Below are 17955 nucleotides of genomic sequence, written 5' to 3' on the forward strand. Positions count from 1 at the left end.
AACCCTCAAGTGAGCACACAGATGTTATTCTTTTTACAGCTGTTGTCTTAATGTCTTACAGGTCGATTCTGTGGGACGGAGCCTGTCGCTGTGATCCCAGATGTTAGTGTACAAGGTCGCCGCGAAGTGACTTTTTGTGCCACGACACACAGCGATTGTCACAGCAAGGGAAGCTCGGTCCTGTCACCGCGACCAAAGAGCAGCGCGTCTCTGAATCCGCTCAGATGACCCTTCCTCTGGGGGTCGACATAATGTCTTTGTGAGAAATGCACAGCGAGCTCCGGGGTGACACTCCAGCTCTTGAGAGGCGACTTTGGCTGTAGATGCACCTCCCGGGAGCCACTCTACCTTCTTCTCCCTTCTCTTCGGGGGGAGGGGGAGCGAAGCGGGGACAGGGGAGGCGGGGGCGAGAAGGTTTGGGTGTGATGCAGCAGTGAGCAGTGCAGACAGAGGAGGCAGTTTGAATCTCCGATATTTTCCCCAGCCTCAAAACAGTTGTGGTCCAGCAGTTGTGTTTTCAGCCTTTGGAGTTAGAAGTGACTACTTCCACCAACGCTTCCAATGAGACAATACACTCACAAATACTCTACGGCTGCAATTTCATCGGCCAGGTTTACAGGTGCATTACATTAAGCTGAGTGAGATGGTGATTGTATATTTCACTTCATGCACACACACACACTCACAACAACACAGAGGACATCTACTAGCAAGCTGGGTGAAGCATTTTGTAGGTGGGCAGAAAATATATCAAACTTTAACCACTCACAAATTTTTGTTCACCCAAATTACAAATTATTTTGTTTCCCGTGGTATTGAAAAACTCTTTGACTGACACACACACACGCACACACACACACACACACAGAGTAGAGCACCTTCTGTGCTCTGTTTATCAGGGCCGGGCCCATCGATCATCCTAGCCTGGTTGCCCGGGTAACCCTGTTATTATTCAAAGCACGGTGCACCAGCTTGCAGAGAAAGCAGTTCATATGTGTGTATGCAAGTGTGTGTGTGTGTGTGTGTGTGTGTGTGTGTGTGTGTGTGTGTGTGTGTGTGTGTGTGTGTGTGTGTGTGTGTGTGTGTGTGTGTGTGTGTGTGTGTGTGTGTATATGCCAGTTAGGTAATGGAGGTTCCCATTGGCTCATGCGCAAAGCAGCCACCGGTCCAAGCATCCTCCCTGATCTGCATACCAGTGAGAGGACATTACCACACACACACACACACACACACACACACACACACATATATATGATAGCTCAAAAAGGATTCACATTCTCCTTAAATCTATTGCCTGCCACAGCATCTCCCCCTCCCCCCTCTTTCACTTCCCCGCCACCCCTGTGATTTTTCATTCAGCATCTTTCCTCCATTTTTCTTCGCTGCTTTGCTGCATTTCATTCAGCATGCAAACCTATCGGCTCTCTCCCTCGCTGATTTTTCATTCACATTCTGCGGCTCCAAGGCTCATTCATAAACAGCACCACTCCTTACAACGGCAAAGAGTAGGGAGGTGGTAAAGGGAGGGGGGGGGGGGACGGGTTGCCCTTACTGACTACCGCACGGTGAGGGCTCCCAGAAAACGGGAAACAGCCAATCCGGAAGCTGAGAGGAGGGGAGGGTAGAGAGAGCGAGGCAAGAGAGAGAAAATGAGCACTGGGAGAGGATGGGGGAAGAATCCCTCTGCTTCAAACTACACCCTCCTCCACCTCATCTGTTCCTCTTCCTGTCATTCATTCATCAACACACCCTCCATTCACACACACACACACACACACACACACACACACACACACACACACACACACACACACACACACCTCCTCTGCTGCAGTTTTGTATCTGCTCTGCTGCAGACGTTTCAGCACATCCAGTTAAAAACCGACAGTGTGGCAATGCTGACATTTTGTGTCAGCGGGTATTGCGTGTGTGTGTGTGTGTGTGTGGCTTTGGTAGAGGCCAAAGGACACGGCAGCCTAAACAACCTCTATTGCCTTTGTACGTGAGCAGCTCCATTTATCTCTGGATTACCTTGTTCCTGACCAGCTGCTTCATCTACTTTCTGTTCAGTATTAATTCACCCAACAAGACATACAGATCTTTCGTCGATGCAAGAGCCCGACATAGTTCTGATTAACATATTTACTCAGCGCACCGCTTTATTCCTTGAACAACACCACGAATAAACTGGGTGGCCACCGGCAGCACGAACTTGGTCAGTGACAGCGGAGGACGCAGCTGATACAAGCCTATCTGATGAGCCGTGCAGCGCCTCCAGCCGCCACAGGAAGGAAGGGCTGCAATCAATAAAAGAAAGGGCGAGCGTGAAGCGGCCGAGGCCTGTCCTGGCTCTATTGTCCCTCTGAAAGCCGCCCGTTTCTCACAGCCTCGCTGCTGTTGTCAGGCGGAGGCGTGCACGCGCGTGCATGCGCTCGCCTGTGCCACGAGAGTGAGGGACGTGAGAGGAGGAAGGGGCGATAGCAGCAAAAAGAGGGGGAGGATACATGAAAAAACGGATGGAGGCATGAAGGAGAAGAGGGAGGACAGGGGTGAAGGCAGGAGAATAACAAGCCGACCGTCAGCGGAAACCATTAAGTAAAAAAAAAAAAAAGAGGAGGAAAAGGTCACATGAAAAAATGTAGAAACTCAACTCTAGAAATGAGGGATGAACTAAACAGTATATCTGATATCAGCCAGATCTTCTGACAGCTGCAAGGACATAACTCCCGACTTCGAATCTCTCTCCCTATCCTGCCACAACTCCCTGGGTTGCCAGTGACTTTCCATCCCATCAGCATTTCATCTCAGTGTGTGCGCCTGCATATTTGCGTGTGCGTGTGTGTATGTGCATTTCTAACACTGCAGAAGTCTCCTTAGGCCTACAAACAAGCAGCATACTACGTGCTTTTTTCCCCCCAGAACACACATAAATACACAAAGATAAAACGGTATGTCTGGTCTGCAGAGTCTCGCAGCGTGAGGTAGGATTATTTTTTCTGAGAGGCACAGCCGTCTAAATCTACAATAGTTATTCTTTTAATAATTTGACGTTCACGTTGAGTACAGTAATAAACTATAATAGACACTTGAGAAATGTCTCTACTGACATGTTTCTGAAGCAGCAGCTCAACATAAAAGCCAACCAACATTTAGTGGGACTCTCCATGAAAAGTGCAGCTACACACAGATCTCCACACGGTCATAAACGCCTTCGCTTCGGCTATATATACACACACATATAGCTGGACTGACTCTGGATACACAGGTGGACGTCTTTCATACCAAATACTGAGGAGAAGGCAAAGGGTAGGGCATGGAAGGCAGAACTGAGTCAATGGTCGCAGAAAGGAGAAAGGAGGGGGGGCGGCGAGGACGAAATGGAGCAAGTGAGGCAGCTTTGGAAGAAAAGTGCCATTTGGAGAGAAGGGGACGTGTCAAGAATGAATGCTAAAGGCAGAGAGGGTGCCGGAGGACAGCGTTCACATTGTTGTTGGCATGTGGTAATGTTCTTTATAAAAAGGCTAATGTCATTGTAGTCGAGCCACTAGGCCATACATAGTTACACGACAGCTGACTGAACAGTCACACTGATGATCTTTCACTATTTCATAGCCAGTAAACACTGCTTACATCACCCCCAGGAGCCGGAGGAACCCACAAAGCGACGGCACAATGATGTCAGTGGGTGAGCTAAATAGAGGCAGCAATGAGGGACATTTTAGGGAAGCTAAAACACACCTTATACAGTGTTTACCCTCGGTTTACAGCTGTTGGGGTGTGGTCAGGCAGGTCCTAATATATTCTCGCCCCAAAAATGATTTAAGATATTATGTGCAGCATAAAACATAACACACATAAAAAAAGCCTCCAACAGTCATACACACACAGCTTGCCAGTCTAACCTATGCAGTCAACCCCTAAACTTTGACCTCCAGTTGAGGCCATGAGTACAAATAAACAATATGAATACGCAGACTGTATGAAGGGCTGCGTGTCCCTGTGGATCAGAATGTGAGTGGATCAGATAAAGCTCTGATATCGTTCCCCTGAATAACCCATTATGAGTTGCACTGAAAAACATTGTGCTCCTGAAATGTCAGCCGTGATGCTAAAACACACTTATGTAGAGTAGCCCTGTGGTCTAGAAAGTTGGGTGTTTTTGGTCTGACTAAAGATTTTGCGTCGTGCCCTCTGGACGAGATGTCCTGATTTATCACATGTTAAGAACAATAGTAGGCAGATGAGACACAGCTAAGCCCCATCCGCTGGTGGAGAACAGAGCCATTACATCACCCCCCTCTCCTTGGAGACCTATGATCGCTGACCACTGGCAGACGTGAGGGGCATTACATCACTGGCAGCAGCCGGGGGCGAGCCGTAAAGGAAGGAGTCGGGGCTGTGTGGCAGGAGGCGGGGCACTGGGCCGCGTGTGAGCCGGTCAGCGCTAATACTCGCTAATGTTGCTAACAGACATACGGGTTAGGTGGAGGTTGAGGAACTACTTGACGTAATCCTGTGGCGCACACACACACACACACACACACACACAGCGATGGGCATCCTTGTGTCACATTACGTAGGAGACACACGCAGGGCTTTCATGAGAAGAATCAGTTATTATCAACATTGGAGTTTAACAACTGAGAGGGTTTGGCATTTTTGTTTAACCACTTGTTTCATCACATATCAATACGTATGTACATTTTGGGAATCCAGGGGTATTTGGGGTCTGAATGTCTATGTTTATGTCATTACTCCAAGTTATAGGGCTCTTTTGAAGCAGAAACAACACTGATCTAATGTCATTGTGGTTGTGGGTGTCTTTGTGGGCAGTGGAGTATCTAAACAGGATGTGCTATTGTGGATGAGTTTACCATGTTTTTGAAGGGCAAGGATCAATATTGTATCTACTAATAAAATCACTGAAAGCAAGTATGTATGTGTATATTTAAAAAGGGGAAAACTAGCTCCAACAGCAATAAATAAATAGTTTATTAATCGAAGACCGTTTTCTGTTGCAGCTTTGATGCAACCATTGACTGAGTAAGCAGGAAATGATGTATGTGGGATTGACTAAAAAAAGAAATTGATCAACACTATTACCACATGCAACAACATACCAGTGTTTATGAACAACCAGAGACACACATGTCAGGCATGAACTGTGGTTTTGGTCTTATGAAATCACAACTATTATGATTCTGATGTCCCCGTAAAAATGAATTCAGTGAAATCATCAGTCTCTGTTGATTAAAACATAAAAATAGAAGAGATTACACAGGCGTTGGATCATGCAGGCTTCCATTATGTAGTTTCAATTTGGATTATCGTGTGTTGACTCTCAGAGCCGGGATTGAACGTGGTTACAGTCTAGATGCCCGGCCCGAAAAGAAAGAATAGTAAGGAAAGGCAGACGTGGGTGGAATATGGGGAGCAGGAGTTATGTGACAGCTGAAGTCACAGATATTAGAAAGAAATTGCTGAACAAAGAGGGGCGGTACAGAAAGCTGACACAGCAAAATACATGTACGGAACTGTGGAAGACACTGAAACTGTCATCAAACTAACAGGAAAAAGACAACAACAAAAAAACGTTTAATACATGAATAAACTGTGGAACACAAAAAAAACATCAGTGCACATCAAAGTGTTCTATCCCTCGACATCGACGCAGCGCTCCCTCGTTTTTATCTTTCGCTGTGTGCTGCACAGATTATCTTAATGGAAATGACCTCCATCTGACACGGTTGAGTGGCCCAAAACTGATTAGTTATTGACCTACCTTCCATCCATCTTTCCTCAATCACACACACACACACACACACACACACACACACACACACACACACAAGTCTTCCCTCCGCTCAAAAAAGCATTGTTTTGTTTTATCAGAGACAATAGTCCCTCTGGATTTCCAGAATGGAGGCTGGCAGGGCAACGCGTGCAGCCCTGACAGGGAAAACGTTGTGACATCCTTTCAAGGTCTCTTCATGTCTATACAACAAAGGAAGCTTTGCTGTTCGGCCGGTTCTCGGTGCATCGAAGTTGTTGTTCGGCGTTTTGTGGCCGACACGTCTGATTTAAGGATGTAGACGAGGCGAGAGGGTCGGAGGGAGACATATTTGCCCTCCGAGAAGAAAGCTCTCAAGCGATGTAATTGCTCTTCTTTGGGTTGAAATCAGAGTGCAGATAGTGCTGTGACCTGGTGTCGGCTGCAGTGTAACGCAGGAGAGAGGCAACAGAACCTACTGTATTCAGACACCAGAGGGTGGGCTCTAGACCATGCATATTTAAAAAAAGGTTCCCAGGTATGATAAACCTGTGTACTAGCACCGTAGCCGTGCTTCTAACGATCTCACCGGCCCCACTCAGGTTAATACTCATATAGTACACACAGCAGGGGTCCCTGTCCCTCCCTGACACACACACACGCAACATGCATAAACAAGGCTCACATTGGAAAAGGATAGACCACCATAGCCCTCTATGCTTCTGTGGAAGTATAACAGTAAAAAACAACAGACTTCAAAATTTCAGCATACACACGTCAGTGTATAAATCATACAATAATAACCCCATTATTGATTGGAAAAATATGAACTGCTATCAAAAGTGACTACATTGCAGCATCAAGCTTATATTGATTACGATTAAGTAGAAAAACAAAACAAATAAAGGGGCAGAATGTGTGCTAGTAGTGGAAATGCCGCCACCAGCTTTTAGCTCTCAAGCCAGTTACTTCATGTTTTGCATCTGCAACGTACATGCAGGTACAACCTATGTTCAGCAGCCACAACATGTTTTGGTTGCATTTTTACGAAGCAGCAGGCTCATTCCAAACCAGGTACTGCGTAGTGCTGGATCCTAGAGGAAAGGCTTCATCTTTAAGGGAACAGCGACATCTTTTGGACAAATTTGGAGATTTCAACCCAAAGCCGTGGAAGGCCATTCAAGTTTCCTTGTATCGCCTCTAAAAAGGGATGTCAAACTCAGTTGCTTTATGTTTCCAAAGATAATTCAGTATGCTTAGTATGACTTTGTAACAGAAAGAAAAACTCCAATAAAACGAAGACACTCTTCTGACAAATGGTGACACGCACACAGGGGTGACATGTGACAATAGGACGCAGTTTGAGTCCAACTGGGAGACCTCTAATTTACCCCCTCAAATGGTGAAAATACGTTCAGAAGAGAACGCTTTGTATCGCCGACCATCAAAAGAAGATGAAACTACTAACCGAGTATGAGAATGGAGTCTTCTTTGAGGATGTGTTTTTCCAGAATATGCTGGAATTTGGAGAAGCTGCCCAGCCAGTCGTAAGACTGCTCCGTCTTGTATCTTTCATCCCAATAGTCAAGGTCTTTGTATCTGGAGTTGTCCTCCGGCAGGTAGTCCATAATCTCTGTGAAAGGAAATGTAACAAAGAACATAAATCTTTTACCCATTTCTCAAATTACCTTGTTGTGCTTGCATTGCATAGGGCTGTACATGTATTGTAATAACTTGGAGTAAAGAAACTATATACTCTAATCTTTAGAGCTCATTAAGTTTGTTGTTGGAAAAATGTTTTAGTATAAACTCAGCGATAAACCTTGGGACTAATAAAAACAGTATTTAGCATTAGTGGCAAAGCAAATATAATAATTATTGGATAGGCAGGTTTGTGACTTTTCGTTAGCTGTGCTTGTACCAGCTATGAAGATACCACAAAAGCCCACTGGACCATCAGGCAAGATAACAATTGAGTTGGGCTGTGCAAACACATCAATAGAGCTTACTATTGCGATCTTTTTTTTTAATGATTTGCGTGTTTTATTATTGGTATTATGCTTCAGCATGTTATATTTAGGTCGTGTCAACCATGGAAATATAAAATCTTCTGGTTACAAACTTGTGTTTTTTTCAAAAATTGTAAAGTTAGTGATGTTCCTCTGGTTTGCATCTACCACGTCACGTGATACAATTGCTACTCGTTATGGTTCAGCTAAGCTAATCTAATGTATCTGTTTTGATATTTGATGCCATGGCAACGAGAAACAGCGGCCTGAAGAAGTGCAAAATGTCAATAATAAGATACATTGTACCGCTAATAATAGATATATAGAGATGTTCTTACTATATTTGTAAAAAAATAAAAAGTTATAGAAAATGTAAAGTAGGAGCAGGCGGACCGGAGAAAGGCGCATCTCGTGGTGAGGACAGCCCGTAGAGGTGATTAAATCGAACGCGCAGTTCAAAGAGTACTGTTACGTCACTAACCGGGGCGTTTCGCCACGCTGGTCAGCCTCGCCAACGTCACCAGTTCAAACTTAAAAACACATGTCTGACTGTTACACAGAATGGTCTTTGATTAACATCATTTTTATTTGACGACTTACGCGTTGCTGGCTGCGTTGGGCGCTGACGGAGATGTGGAGAAGGGGGCTGGTAGAAATGCCGGTTCGTAACTTGATCGGTCCACGTGTTGTAGTTTTACCGCGTTGCAGCTGTAGGGCCGCGTGCAGCGGGGGGGACTCTTCAGTGCTGCCCACACATCTCCACAGCAGAAAAGGAAAGCTCGATGAGCTACTCAAATTAGTCAAAGTCCTTTGAGGAATTTTAGTTTGAGTAGACACACGTTTCCTTGTTGATGTTCGTGAGTGATTTGAAAAAGGGCGGGGCGTAATGACGTAACGCTTTCGTACCCAGGCGTGGCTTTTTTAATTCAATGGGGAATGGATTGAAACCAAGGCCTTAAAAGAGCAGCCAGCTGCATTACTGAGTGATTTGCACACCAAATATACTTAACAACAATAATCGTTGTTTGCCACCATTAAACACAGATATTGGTGTTACACATCGTGTATAATGGCCTCTGCCACCACCTGCACACATATAAACTCTGGCTCTCTTAGATGTGCTTAGCTTTGAAATGAAAATGATTTCTCATGAGGTTCTTTGTACCACAATGGGATTTGCATCATAGAATATTTCACATGTGTAATTAGTTCAAAGGGAATTTTGAGTTTTTTTTGTACTTTCGTAATGTTGGAAATAGGGCATAACCTTAACGTTGTCGTGGTTTTAAGATGTTCTTTTCAACAAATAGCCCATTCTGTAACAGTTTTGTATTTTTTCTTTTCTCAAAGGGTCCCTCTGGGACTCTGAAACAATTAAGACAGGCGAAAAATATTATTTTAATTGATAATTCTTGTCAAGGGTCCAAATACTTTCATTAAAATAAAAAATTGTAAATTCCATCACAGTAATATCGTATATTCCCCTGCAGATGGCAGTATAACACTGTTTTTGTTTGACTGGCTGATAATCATTAGCACTATGAGAAATGAACTACCTAATCATTATATTGTATTATCTCAAATTTTTTGGCCTACTTTGGCAATCACAATATACAGAACATATATGCAATTTATTAGTAAAAGTACTTAAAATGAAGTGTCTGTTTGTCTCCATCAACAAGTGTTTCCCAGTGAGAGACTCATCTTGTTCCTTCTGCACTGTGCTTTCAGTCCATCAAGTGCAATGTGCATATCCCTCCGTTTCAGACTCACTGAGCTGTCATCAATACTCTGCATCAACTTGTGTTTCTTTCTCTGGATTTTTTTAGGGCTATTGCCAAACCTCCATAATGGTGGAAATGATTAGTTACCTCAGAGAGCACCTCTATGCGTTTTCATCTATTCTAACATGTCAAAGGCAGACGTTGTTTTAAATTTTAAAAAGAAAGTTTTACTGTTTTCTTAATCCCTTAAACCGAAAAATTGAAAATTCGCTTTCATCCCTGTGAGTGCCGTATGACATGGTTTAATGATGGACAATGTCTAATGGTGGAAGGGCACGATGGGCCCTTGGGATTTATGTAAGATTGTTACAGAAAAAAGTTGAAAATTGTGTTAAAAAAAGTGTTAATGATTACATCAACAATTTCATCAACAATTTAATAATTCAATTTAGTTTTTCTATTGCACACATGACCTCAATAGATAACGCAGGCAGATCATGAAAACACAGCAAAGACCAAATATTCTCCTCAGACTCTTCATAATGGGGTCATACGATGTGATGAGTATAAGATGAATTTTTCTGTGCCAACCTGAACAGTGTGTTTGACACTGCATCATAATTATGTAACCCCCCCACCCCCCCCACGCCAGCGACTGTAAAAGTATTCAGTAATATCAGCGATGCAAAGTGGAACGGCAATAAACTGCTACGGTTTACGATGTTTGTTGCACATGTACCTGGGGGAGAACAAATATTGAGGCTTTCTTTGAATCGGATGCGGACACTCGGGATCCGGCTGAAGATGCGGAGGAAAATGTTCTGGGGATTCCTCTGCATAGTGGAGGCACTACAGACCACGTGAGAGGGATGTTCAACGACGGTCCCGGACAGAGCGGCTCATCTCTGCTCCGCTGCTGACATGGACTCTTGGACACTGTGTTTTCTCAGCTCCCCACAGACCGACACGGAGGGAGGGCGATACTGACTGTCTGAATGTAACCTTTGAACCGTGGCCGTTTTGTCGTGCTGTGCTGTGTTGCGTTTCTTCTTTCCTTCGGCACAAGTTTGAACCCGCTGAGGTGCCATGGCTTGGCCCTGCATCAGCAGAGTGTGCTGCTTGGCTCGCTTCTGGAACCAGTTCGACAAATCGGACCTCTCCGTCCCGCTCACCATCCAGAACTACTCGGACATCGCCGATCAGGAGGTGCGATCCGTCACCAAACAGGTCTCTGCCTCGGAGCGCGCCCCCGGGAACCACTACTCGACCCCGGAACAGCGTGCCAACGCCGGCGCCCCATACACGCCCCAAGACGCCGCGGGGACCCGGGGATCTTTCAGGGCACGAAAGGAGCCCAGTTACAAGACCCGGGAGGACTACCGACCGCCCGCAGTGCCTTTCCCCAGTGATACCCAGTACAACGAGGATTTTAAGCCCTGGCCCATTCCCAGGAAGGAGAATTTCCCGTGGATCAGTAACGGGGGCAGCCGGGCGGACGGTGTTCCGGACAGCCACGCACAGCCGGGGGACAGAGAAGAGCGGGGCAGGGGTCAGAGGTGGGGACATCAGCAAGTGATGGAGGAGAGCAAAACCAGCTCGTACAGGTATACGGCATGTCATCCTCTGCAGTGCTTGTTTCAGCACCTGTCGCTGTCCACTGCGGGCTACTGATGTGCTGCTGAAATCTGCTTTGATGCTTAATGAGATGTGTTTAAATTATGCATTAGCTTCCAGGGTCAATCCCACAAGCCTGCAAGGGGTCATCAGTACTTCTCTTACACCTTTCACATTCATATAAGACAGAGTATGAATATTAGTTTGTGGATATGTTTTAGAGCAGTTATTCACAACATGGTTTGACTTGAAACCCAGATTTACCCATTTAAAAAAATAAGCTGATATTTCTGAGATATAGCTGAGTTTTCTTTAAGTTCCAAATACACTGAATGATTCACTTCAGGTAATGCAGCGTCTTCCAGAGCTAATGAAGCCCCCCACCATCCGTTTTTCTAAAGACATAAGACAACTGTTCACACAGGCCAAGCACTATACGCATGACAAGTAAATTTAATCTATAGTGTTGAATGTCCCCCTTAGACAAATGTCTGCCCATACTGAGCCACTATCGGCCACCTGATGCATCACTCTCCCTCCAGGCAGGAGTACAGGCCATGGACGGGGGTCAGACCGACCACAAGCGCGAGGAAACATCCTTCAGCTCAATTCTCCAGCCCGGGGACAGAGGCCACCAAAGTCCCACGGGAGACCAGTTATCAGGCTGCCTACAGTGGGGACGGCCCCAAGTCCATAGGGCTGCATCACGGGGTGAACGATCTCACATCAGCTGCCTCCAGCATACAACCTGCTGCTGTGCCCCAGACCACCGCCACCGCCGTGCAAGCCGGCAGGTCACCCGCCCCCCCCAGCCTCCAGCAGAGCGTCCCGATCGAGAGGGCCGAGTTAAGTTCACTAATCATGGGAGAGGTAGGCAGAGACACACGTGTTGGCCACATGCTCTATTTTCTATGATATATTAGTGCAAAAGCTGGTGTCAATCCTGCTGGAGCAGCATAAAGTCCATTATTAAAACAAAGGGTTCGTTGGATTAGATTGAAATTGCAACATTCTCCTCCAGAGTGTAATCTTGCCTCATCTGCCTGTTGACTGAGGTGTTTCTGGAAAAGCGATACAGCATTCTGTCCCCAAGCAACTCGGAGTGACCCAGCTGTTTAAAAGCAGGCCGTAACACTGCTGGTGCTACACTCATTACTTTGGCCTAAATAGAGCAGGCTTAATGAGAACAAAAACCCAAACGGGTAATTCCTTCAGCGGTGGTCCAATGGTCAGAAAACAAACAGACTTGTAGACAAATGTATTATCCGTTGATATTTAACCATTCTTGGTATTTCATTCCATCGTTTTTACGGACTTTGTTTTAGTTTGTTTTCTTCCAACCCAGAAACATGAATATACAGTGCAACGCTTTACATTACTTAAACGATGAGGTAAAAGGAAAACATTTAAAAAATCACACCAATATTAACACAATTGTATATTATGTTCCAGATGTGTGCTCTTATATATGTATATATAATGCGACAGAAAGGCGGCCCCAAAAAGAACCAGATGTCTGATTGAAGCATAACTTCCTCCGAGACAAGAGGATTTGCTCAGGAAGATGAGAACTCATCAGTTCAGCAACGTTGTTCCAGATTATTGTAGGATGAACTGTGTTCAGGGAAACGTCCCCATTTCTTCCGCCCTCGGTGCTGAGGTCAGAAGTTTTGCGCTGCAGTAAATGAGAGCGATTTTGGGAGTCTCCAGAGGTTTAGTGCCATCCCTCCTCCCCGCCCACACTCCTGGCTGCCATCTGTCAGGGGATGGCTGGGGCTCTTCTGGTCTGGGATCAGGCAGGTTTTGTCGGTAGCAATACATCGCACACATACACACAAATGTATCGGGAAAGGCAAGTAAATGGATTTTTTGTCACGATCGGGCTGGAGGTGCAGGCGGAAGCAGGCAGGCAGACAGGACTCAAACGCAGGGAACAGGTCTTACAGAATGTGCTCTTTATTTAGCACAACACAAACAGAAGCCAAAATAACGTGCACCAACAACGGGTAGACATGGACAATGACGCGACAAAGGACAACTGGCACACAGGGCTTAAATACACAAGGGAGGTGCAGGTGATTGGACACAGGTGGAATCAATCACGCAATCACAAGACAAGGCAGGAAGTGAAGTTAACCCAGGACCACAAGAGACATGAAACTTCAAACTAAAACCGGAAGCGAAGCCAAACCGTGACAGAACCCCCCCCTCAAGGACCGAATTCCAGACGGTCCTAAAGGGGAGCAGAACCGGAAAAAATCAGACAAGGGGAGGGAGGGTGGGGACCCGACAGCTAAGGTCCGGCGGCCTGCCGGGGCGGCGGCCAGGCGTGGGGTGCTCAGGGGGTCTGCCGGGTCGGCGACCGGGCCTCGGGGTCTCGGGGGGTCTGCCGGTTCGGCGACCGGGCCTCGGGGTCTCGGGGGTTCTGCCGGGTCGGCGGCCGGGCCTCGGGGTCTCGGGGGGTCTGCCGGGTTGGCGGCCGGGCCTCCGGGTCTCGGGGGGTCTGCCGGGTCGGCGGCCGGGCCTCCGGGTCTCGGGGGGTCTGCCGGGTCGGCGGCCGGGCCTCAGGGTCTCGGGGGGTCTGCCGGGTCGGCGGCCGTGCGTCGTGGCTTGGGGCGCCGAGCTGTGCGGCTCCGGCGTCGTCGTGGCGTGGGGCGCCGAGCTGTGCGGCTCCGGCGTCGTCGTGGCGTGGGGCGCCGAGCTGTGCGGCTCCGGCGTCGTCGTGGCGGGGGGCGCCGAGCTGTGCGGCTGCGGCGTCGTCGTGGAGGGGGGCGCCGAGCAGTGCGGCTGCGGCGTCGTCGTGGCGGGGGGCGCCGAGCAGTGCGGCTCCAGGCGTCGTCGTGGCGGGGGCCGCCGAGCAGTGCGGCTGCGGCGTCGTCGTGGCGGGGGCCGCCGAGCTGTGCGGCTGCGGCGTCGTCGTGGAGGGGGGCGCCGAGCAGTGCGGCTCCGGCGTCGTCGTGGCGGGGGGCGCCGAGCAGTGCGGCTCCGGCGTCGTCGTGGCGGGGGGCGCCGAGCAGTGCGGCGGCCCAACCCCTGACCCCACCCCCCCCTCAAGGGCCGGATCCCAGACGGCCCCCAGGGGTGGGGGGGAGAGGACCAAGGGATGGGAGGGAGGGGGCACGATCAGGGGCCGTGGGGACGGGCCAGGAGACTGGACTCTGGGGGCCGGAACGGGCGGAGACTGGACTCTGGGGGCCGGAACGGGCGGAGACTGGACTCTGGGGGCCGGAACGGGCGGAGACTGGACTCTGGGGGCCGGAACGGGCGGAGACTGGACTCTGGGGGCCGGAACGGGCGGAGACTGGACTCTGGGGGCCGGAACGGGCGGAGACTGGACTCTGGGGGCCGGAACGGGCGGAGACTGGACTCTGGGGGCCGGAACGGGCGGAGACTGGACTCTGGGGGCCGGAACGGGCGGAGACTGGACTCTGGGGGCCGGAACGGGCGGAGACTGGACTCTGGGGGCCGGAACGGGCGGAGACTGGACTCTGGGGGCCGGAACGGGCGGAGACTGGACTCTGGGGGCCGGAACGGGCTGGAACGGGTGTCTTGGGGCCCGCTCAGGCTGAAACGGGCGTCTTGGGGCCCGCTCAGGCTGAAACGGGCGTCTTGGGGCCCGCTCAGGCTGGAACGGATATCTGGGGGCCGAGTCGGGAGCCGGGACTGCGGGGGTTCGTCGGCTCCTTCTCCTCGGATTGAGGAGGTCCCGGAGCCTGAAGCATTCCTCCTGGTAGCTCCTGGGGCCAACAACGACATCAGTCTTCCATTGAAAAAATGGGCTTCTTACGTCGAGGTAGTCAGGCCCCAGGTCGCTCCAGGAGTCCGCTGGCATGCCGGTGTTTCGCCGGGCAGCCTGCTGCATGCTCCGTGGTCCCCCAAACGCAAGGCGAGTTCCCAAATATTTATCATTAGGGTAAAACCCTGCTGAGTCCTTCCTTGGTCGCGTCATTCTGTCACGATCGGGCTGGAGGTGCAGGCGGAAGCAGGCAGGCAGACAGGACTCAAACGCAGGGAACAGGTCTTACAGAATGTGCTCTTTATTTAGCACAACACAAACAGAAGCCAAAATAACGTGCACCAACAACGGGTAGACATGGACAATGACGCGACAAAGGACAACTGGCACACAGGGCTTAAATACACAAGGGAGGTGCAGGTGATTGGACACAGGTGGAATCAATCACGCAATCACAAGACAAGGCAGGAAGTGAAGTTAACCCAGGACCACAAGAGACATGAAACTTCAAACTAAAACCGGAAGCGAAGCCAAACCGTGACATTTTTGGGGGAAATGGATTGTAGCAATCACTGAGGAACCTGAACGCATTAACGTTTAAGAAACCCGCGACACATTTACAGTCTACTTTAGTGAATATTTTAACGGCAATTTTGAGCTATCCGCAAACTCCATATTTCAATTTTCCAAACTATGTGCTGTTACTAGGCCTCCTCAGCATGGCTGTTTTTCTTTGAACATAAGAAGTTTACATAGAATAGAGACACTCATATTGATACACATTTACAGATGGTATCACTCTATAAGTGATATCAAATTCATTATTAAACGTGTAATTCGAACAGTAAAAAAGGAGTTTGATTAGTGTCAAGTCTTTCTTTGGGAAGGGAGGGTTATCTCTGCTAAAAATCTTCCTCATGCTTCTCTGCAGTTCTGCACCTCCAGACGTTTAGTTGATTAGTGCTGGAGAGAAAAATAATTGTTGCTTAATTTTCCAAAAAATGCTCAATATCCTCAAAAAAAATCCTCAATATTCTGTGCGGTGGGGATGGAGGTGCAAGAAACATGTGTCAATGAAGGGACACGGACTATTAATACCCGGGCCCAGTTGGAGTGAGAGTTCACGGCACATTAAGAAGTTTCCTGCGCCGTGGGACAAAGCACTGTATCAGACACACACACACACACACACACACACACACGCACACACGCACACATTCATCAGCTCCAACACAATCTGCCAGTGCGACACAAACCAGCCTGGCAGCAGTTTGAGTTGATCTTAGATAATCCACCCCGGCCACCGACGGCCCACTCACTGCCGACTCATTATCGACTCACCAGCCCCCAGCAGAGGTGTGACACGTCCCACTGCAGGGTGCATTACACCGGGTCATGGCGCTCTGCTGGTATCCGTCTTTTAGGGCACTCTCAGTGTGGGATGCCACACTGTGGAACGAGTGGCAGGGCTGAACCGTCCTGTCAGCAGCAGGCGAGGCTTCCTCGTTGAGCGTGGAACACAAACATCGATTAAAACATTTAAGTCTCGAATAATCTGCTGAAATCTGAATTAATCTGCTCTTGACAACAAAGGAGTCGAGCAGCCATGAAATTCTCATTTAGCTCAAATCAATCTTTCAAATTGTGTGCTCGGCCACTCAAAATCCATCCCAACACATAAAAGCTGTCACTAATTTCATGACATCGGGTACACAGTTGAAGGATTAGGACACGCTAGTGTTATTAACGATGACGGACGCGTTTTCTTGAACTCACTGAACTTGCAAACCTCATTTTAAACAAAAATGGTTTTACTGAGCAAGCGTAGTTTGCAGGCCCAAAACTTGTTTTTTGGGTTGAAAAGTCAATCAAACGGCCACAAAGAGACACAAAATGACTCAAAATCAATGCAAAAAGACACAACACCATGACAAACATTCCTTTTTCCACATCCCACCAGCCAGGCTTCCTCCTTGTCTTTCACTGTGAGCTCTTCCCTTTTCCCACGCAGCCCGAGGCTGTAGAGGGGGAGCCCTGTGCCAAGCCGGCTGTACTCTGGCACTGAAGAGAGCAGTATATTAAGGGGGGGGGGGGGGGGGGGAGGAGAAAACGCTAGGGGGGTAAGATGAGGTGCTTGTGATTGATAGGTGATAGATAATGAAAGAGGGAGAGAGAGAGAAGAGTAGTGGGCCCCATTGGATGGATCATCTGAGAGTGTGATGTGGCATCCCGGTTGCAGTGTTCTTTGGCACCAATCTAATTTAGGAGAGAGGCCGACCTGGCAGCCACACAGAGCGGAAAAGCCCGAGCGAGTGAGTGAGTGAGTGTGTGTTTTTGTGTGCGGGAGGGGAGGAGGAGGTGGTGCTTACACTCACGGACACACGTCCCTGCCACCCACCGGGTTTGTGTAGTCACATTCAAAGCAATGCAGCAAATCTTCCACCCGTCCATAAAAGCTGCCCCACCGCACGGCCGTGGAAGTAACCTCATGGCACAAAGCACATTGAACAATCTAATTATTGGTAGAATGAAGAGAATCTGGGCGACTTTTTAATCTGCCACAGCCACAGATCCCGGTCAGGCTGTGAGAACAGCTGCCATCAGCAGAAGGTGCCGCTCGCTCTCTGACAGCAGAGCGGATGCTTCTGGACGGCACGGCCCAAACCCGTCTCCTCTCATTCATGGGTCCGGTGTGAGCGTGTACAGCTGCTCCCCTGACCTCTCCGATCACCTTTAAAGCTGCTGTTATACCTTACTGTGTCTCTCTCTCTCTCTCTCCTTTTCTACCTCGTCTCAGGAACATCTGGTGCGGACCAAATACCCTCCAAACTCTTCTGCAGTCTTTCAGAGCGGGCCGAGGGTCTTCAACATCTGACAGCTGCTCTGATTTCCAACCACTGAATGAACAGGGGAATGTTTTCCATCCCGCCACACTATAATCTATGCAAGGGAATGTACGTTGTTGTGGAGCTGCAGTCGGTATCCCAAGTAGAGACGGATCGATCGTTAGACGGCCCCCCCCCTTACACGCCGTCCTGCCCCCGTTGCTATGGAGATGAATATGCATGTAACTAAAAGCAAAATATTTTTTGTCAGATATAA

General features: G+C 48.6%; 2 protein-coding genes across 2 annotated transcripts in view; one reads left to right on the forward strand and one right to left on the reverse strand.

Moving 5' to 3' along the window:
* Positions 1 to 8679, reverse strand: part of ece2a (endothelin converting enzyme 2a) — a 49619-nt gene extending 40940 nt beyond the window's left edge. The window contains exons 1-2 of the mRNA XM_037459562.2: positions 8380 to 8679; positions 7239 to 7403 (exon numbers count right to left, since the gene is read on the reverse strand). Coding sequence (XP_037315459.1) covers positions 7239 to 7398 — 160 coding nt within the window. The 5' untranslated portion in view covers positions 7399 to 7403; positions 8380 to 8679. The remainder of the gene's footprint in view (positions 1 to 7238; positions 7404 to 8379) is intronic.
* Positions 8680 to 10150: 1471 nt separating this feature from the next.
* On the forward strand, positions 10151 to 17868 carry map6d1 (MAP6 domain containing 1). The gene is made up of 3 exons (XM_037458739.2): positions 10151 to 11107; positions 11660 to 11987; positions 17651 to 17868. Exons 1-3 carry the CDS (start codon positions 10590 to 10592, stop codon positions 17726 to 17728), a joined length of 924 nt encoding a protein of 307 aa, XP_037314636.2. The 5' UTR covers positions 10151 to 10589; the 3' UTR covers positions 17729 to 17868.
* The last annotated feature ends 87 nt before the right edge of the window (positions 17869 to 17955 follow it).

The sequence above is a fragment of the Pungitius pungitius genome, chromosome 15 (assembly GCF_949316345.1).
Source record: "Pungitius pungitius chromosome 15, fPunPun2.1, whole genome shotgun sequence".
Taxonomy (NCBI): domain Eukaryota; kingdom Metazoa; phylum Chordata; class Actinopteri; order Perciformes; family Gasterosteidae; genus Pungitius; species Pungitius pungitius.

What these genes read in the sequence shown, in the direction of transcription:
- map6d1 (XM_037458739.2), top strand. Translation starts at nt 10,590, where the DNA reads ATGGCTTGGCCCTGCATCAGCAGAGTGTGCTGCTTGGCTCGCTTCTGG. An exon ending in AGCAAAACCAGCTCGTACAG is followed by an intron (nt 11,108 to 11,659) that starts GTATACGGCATG and finishes CTCTCCCTCCAG; the next exon opens with GCAGGAGTACAGGCCATGGA. An exon ending in GTTCACTAATCATGGGAGAG is followed by an intron (nt 11,988 to 17,650) that starts GTAGGCAGAGAC and finishes ACCTCGTCTCAG; the next exon opens with GAACATCTGGTGCGGACCAA.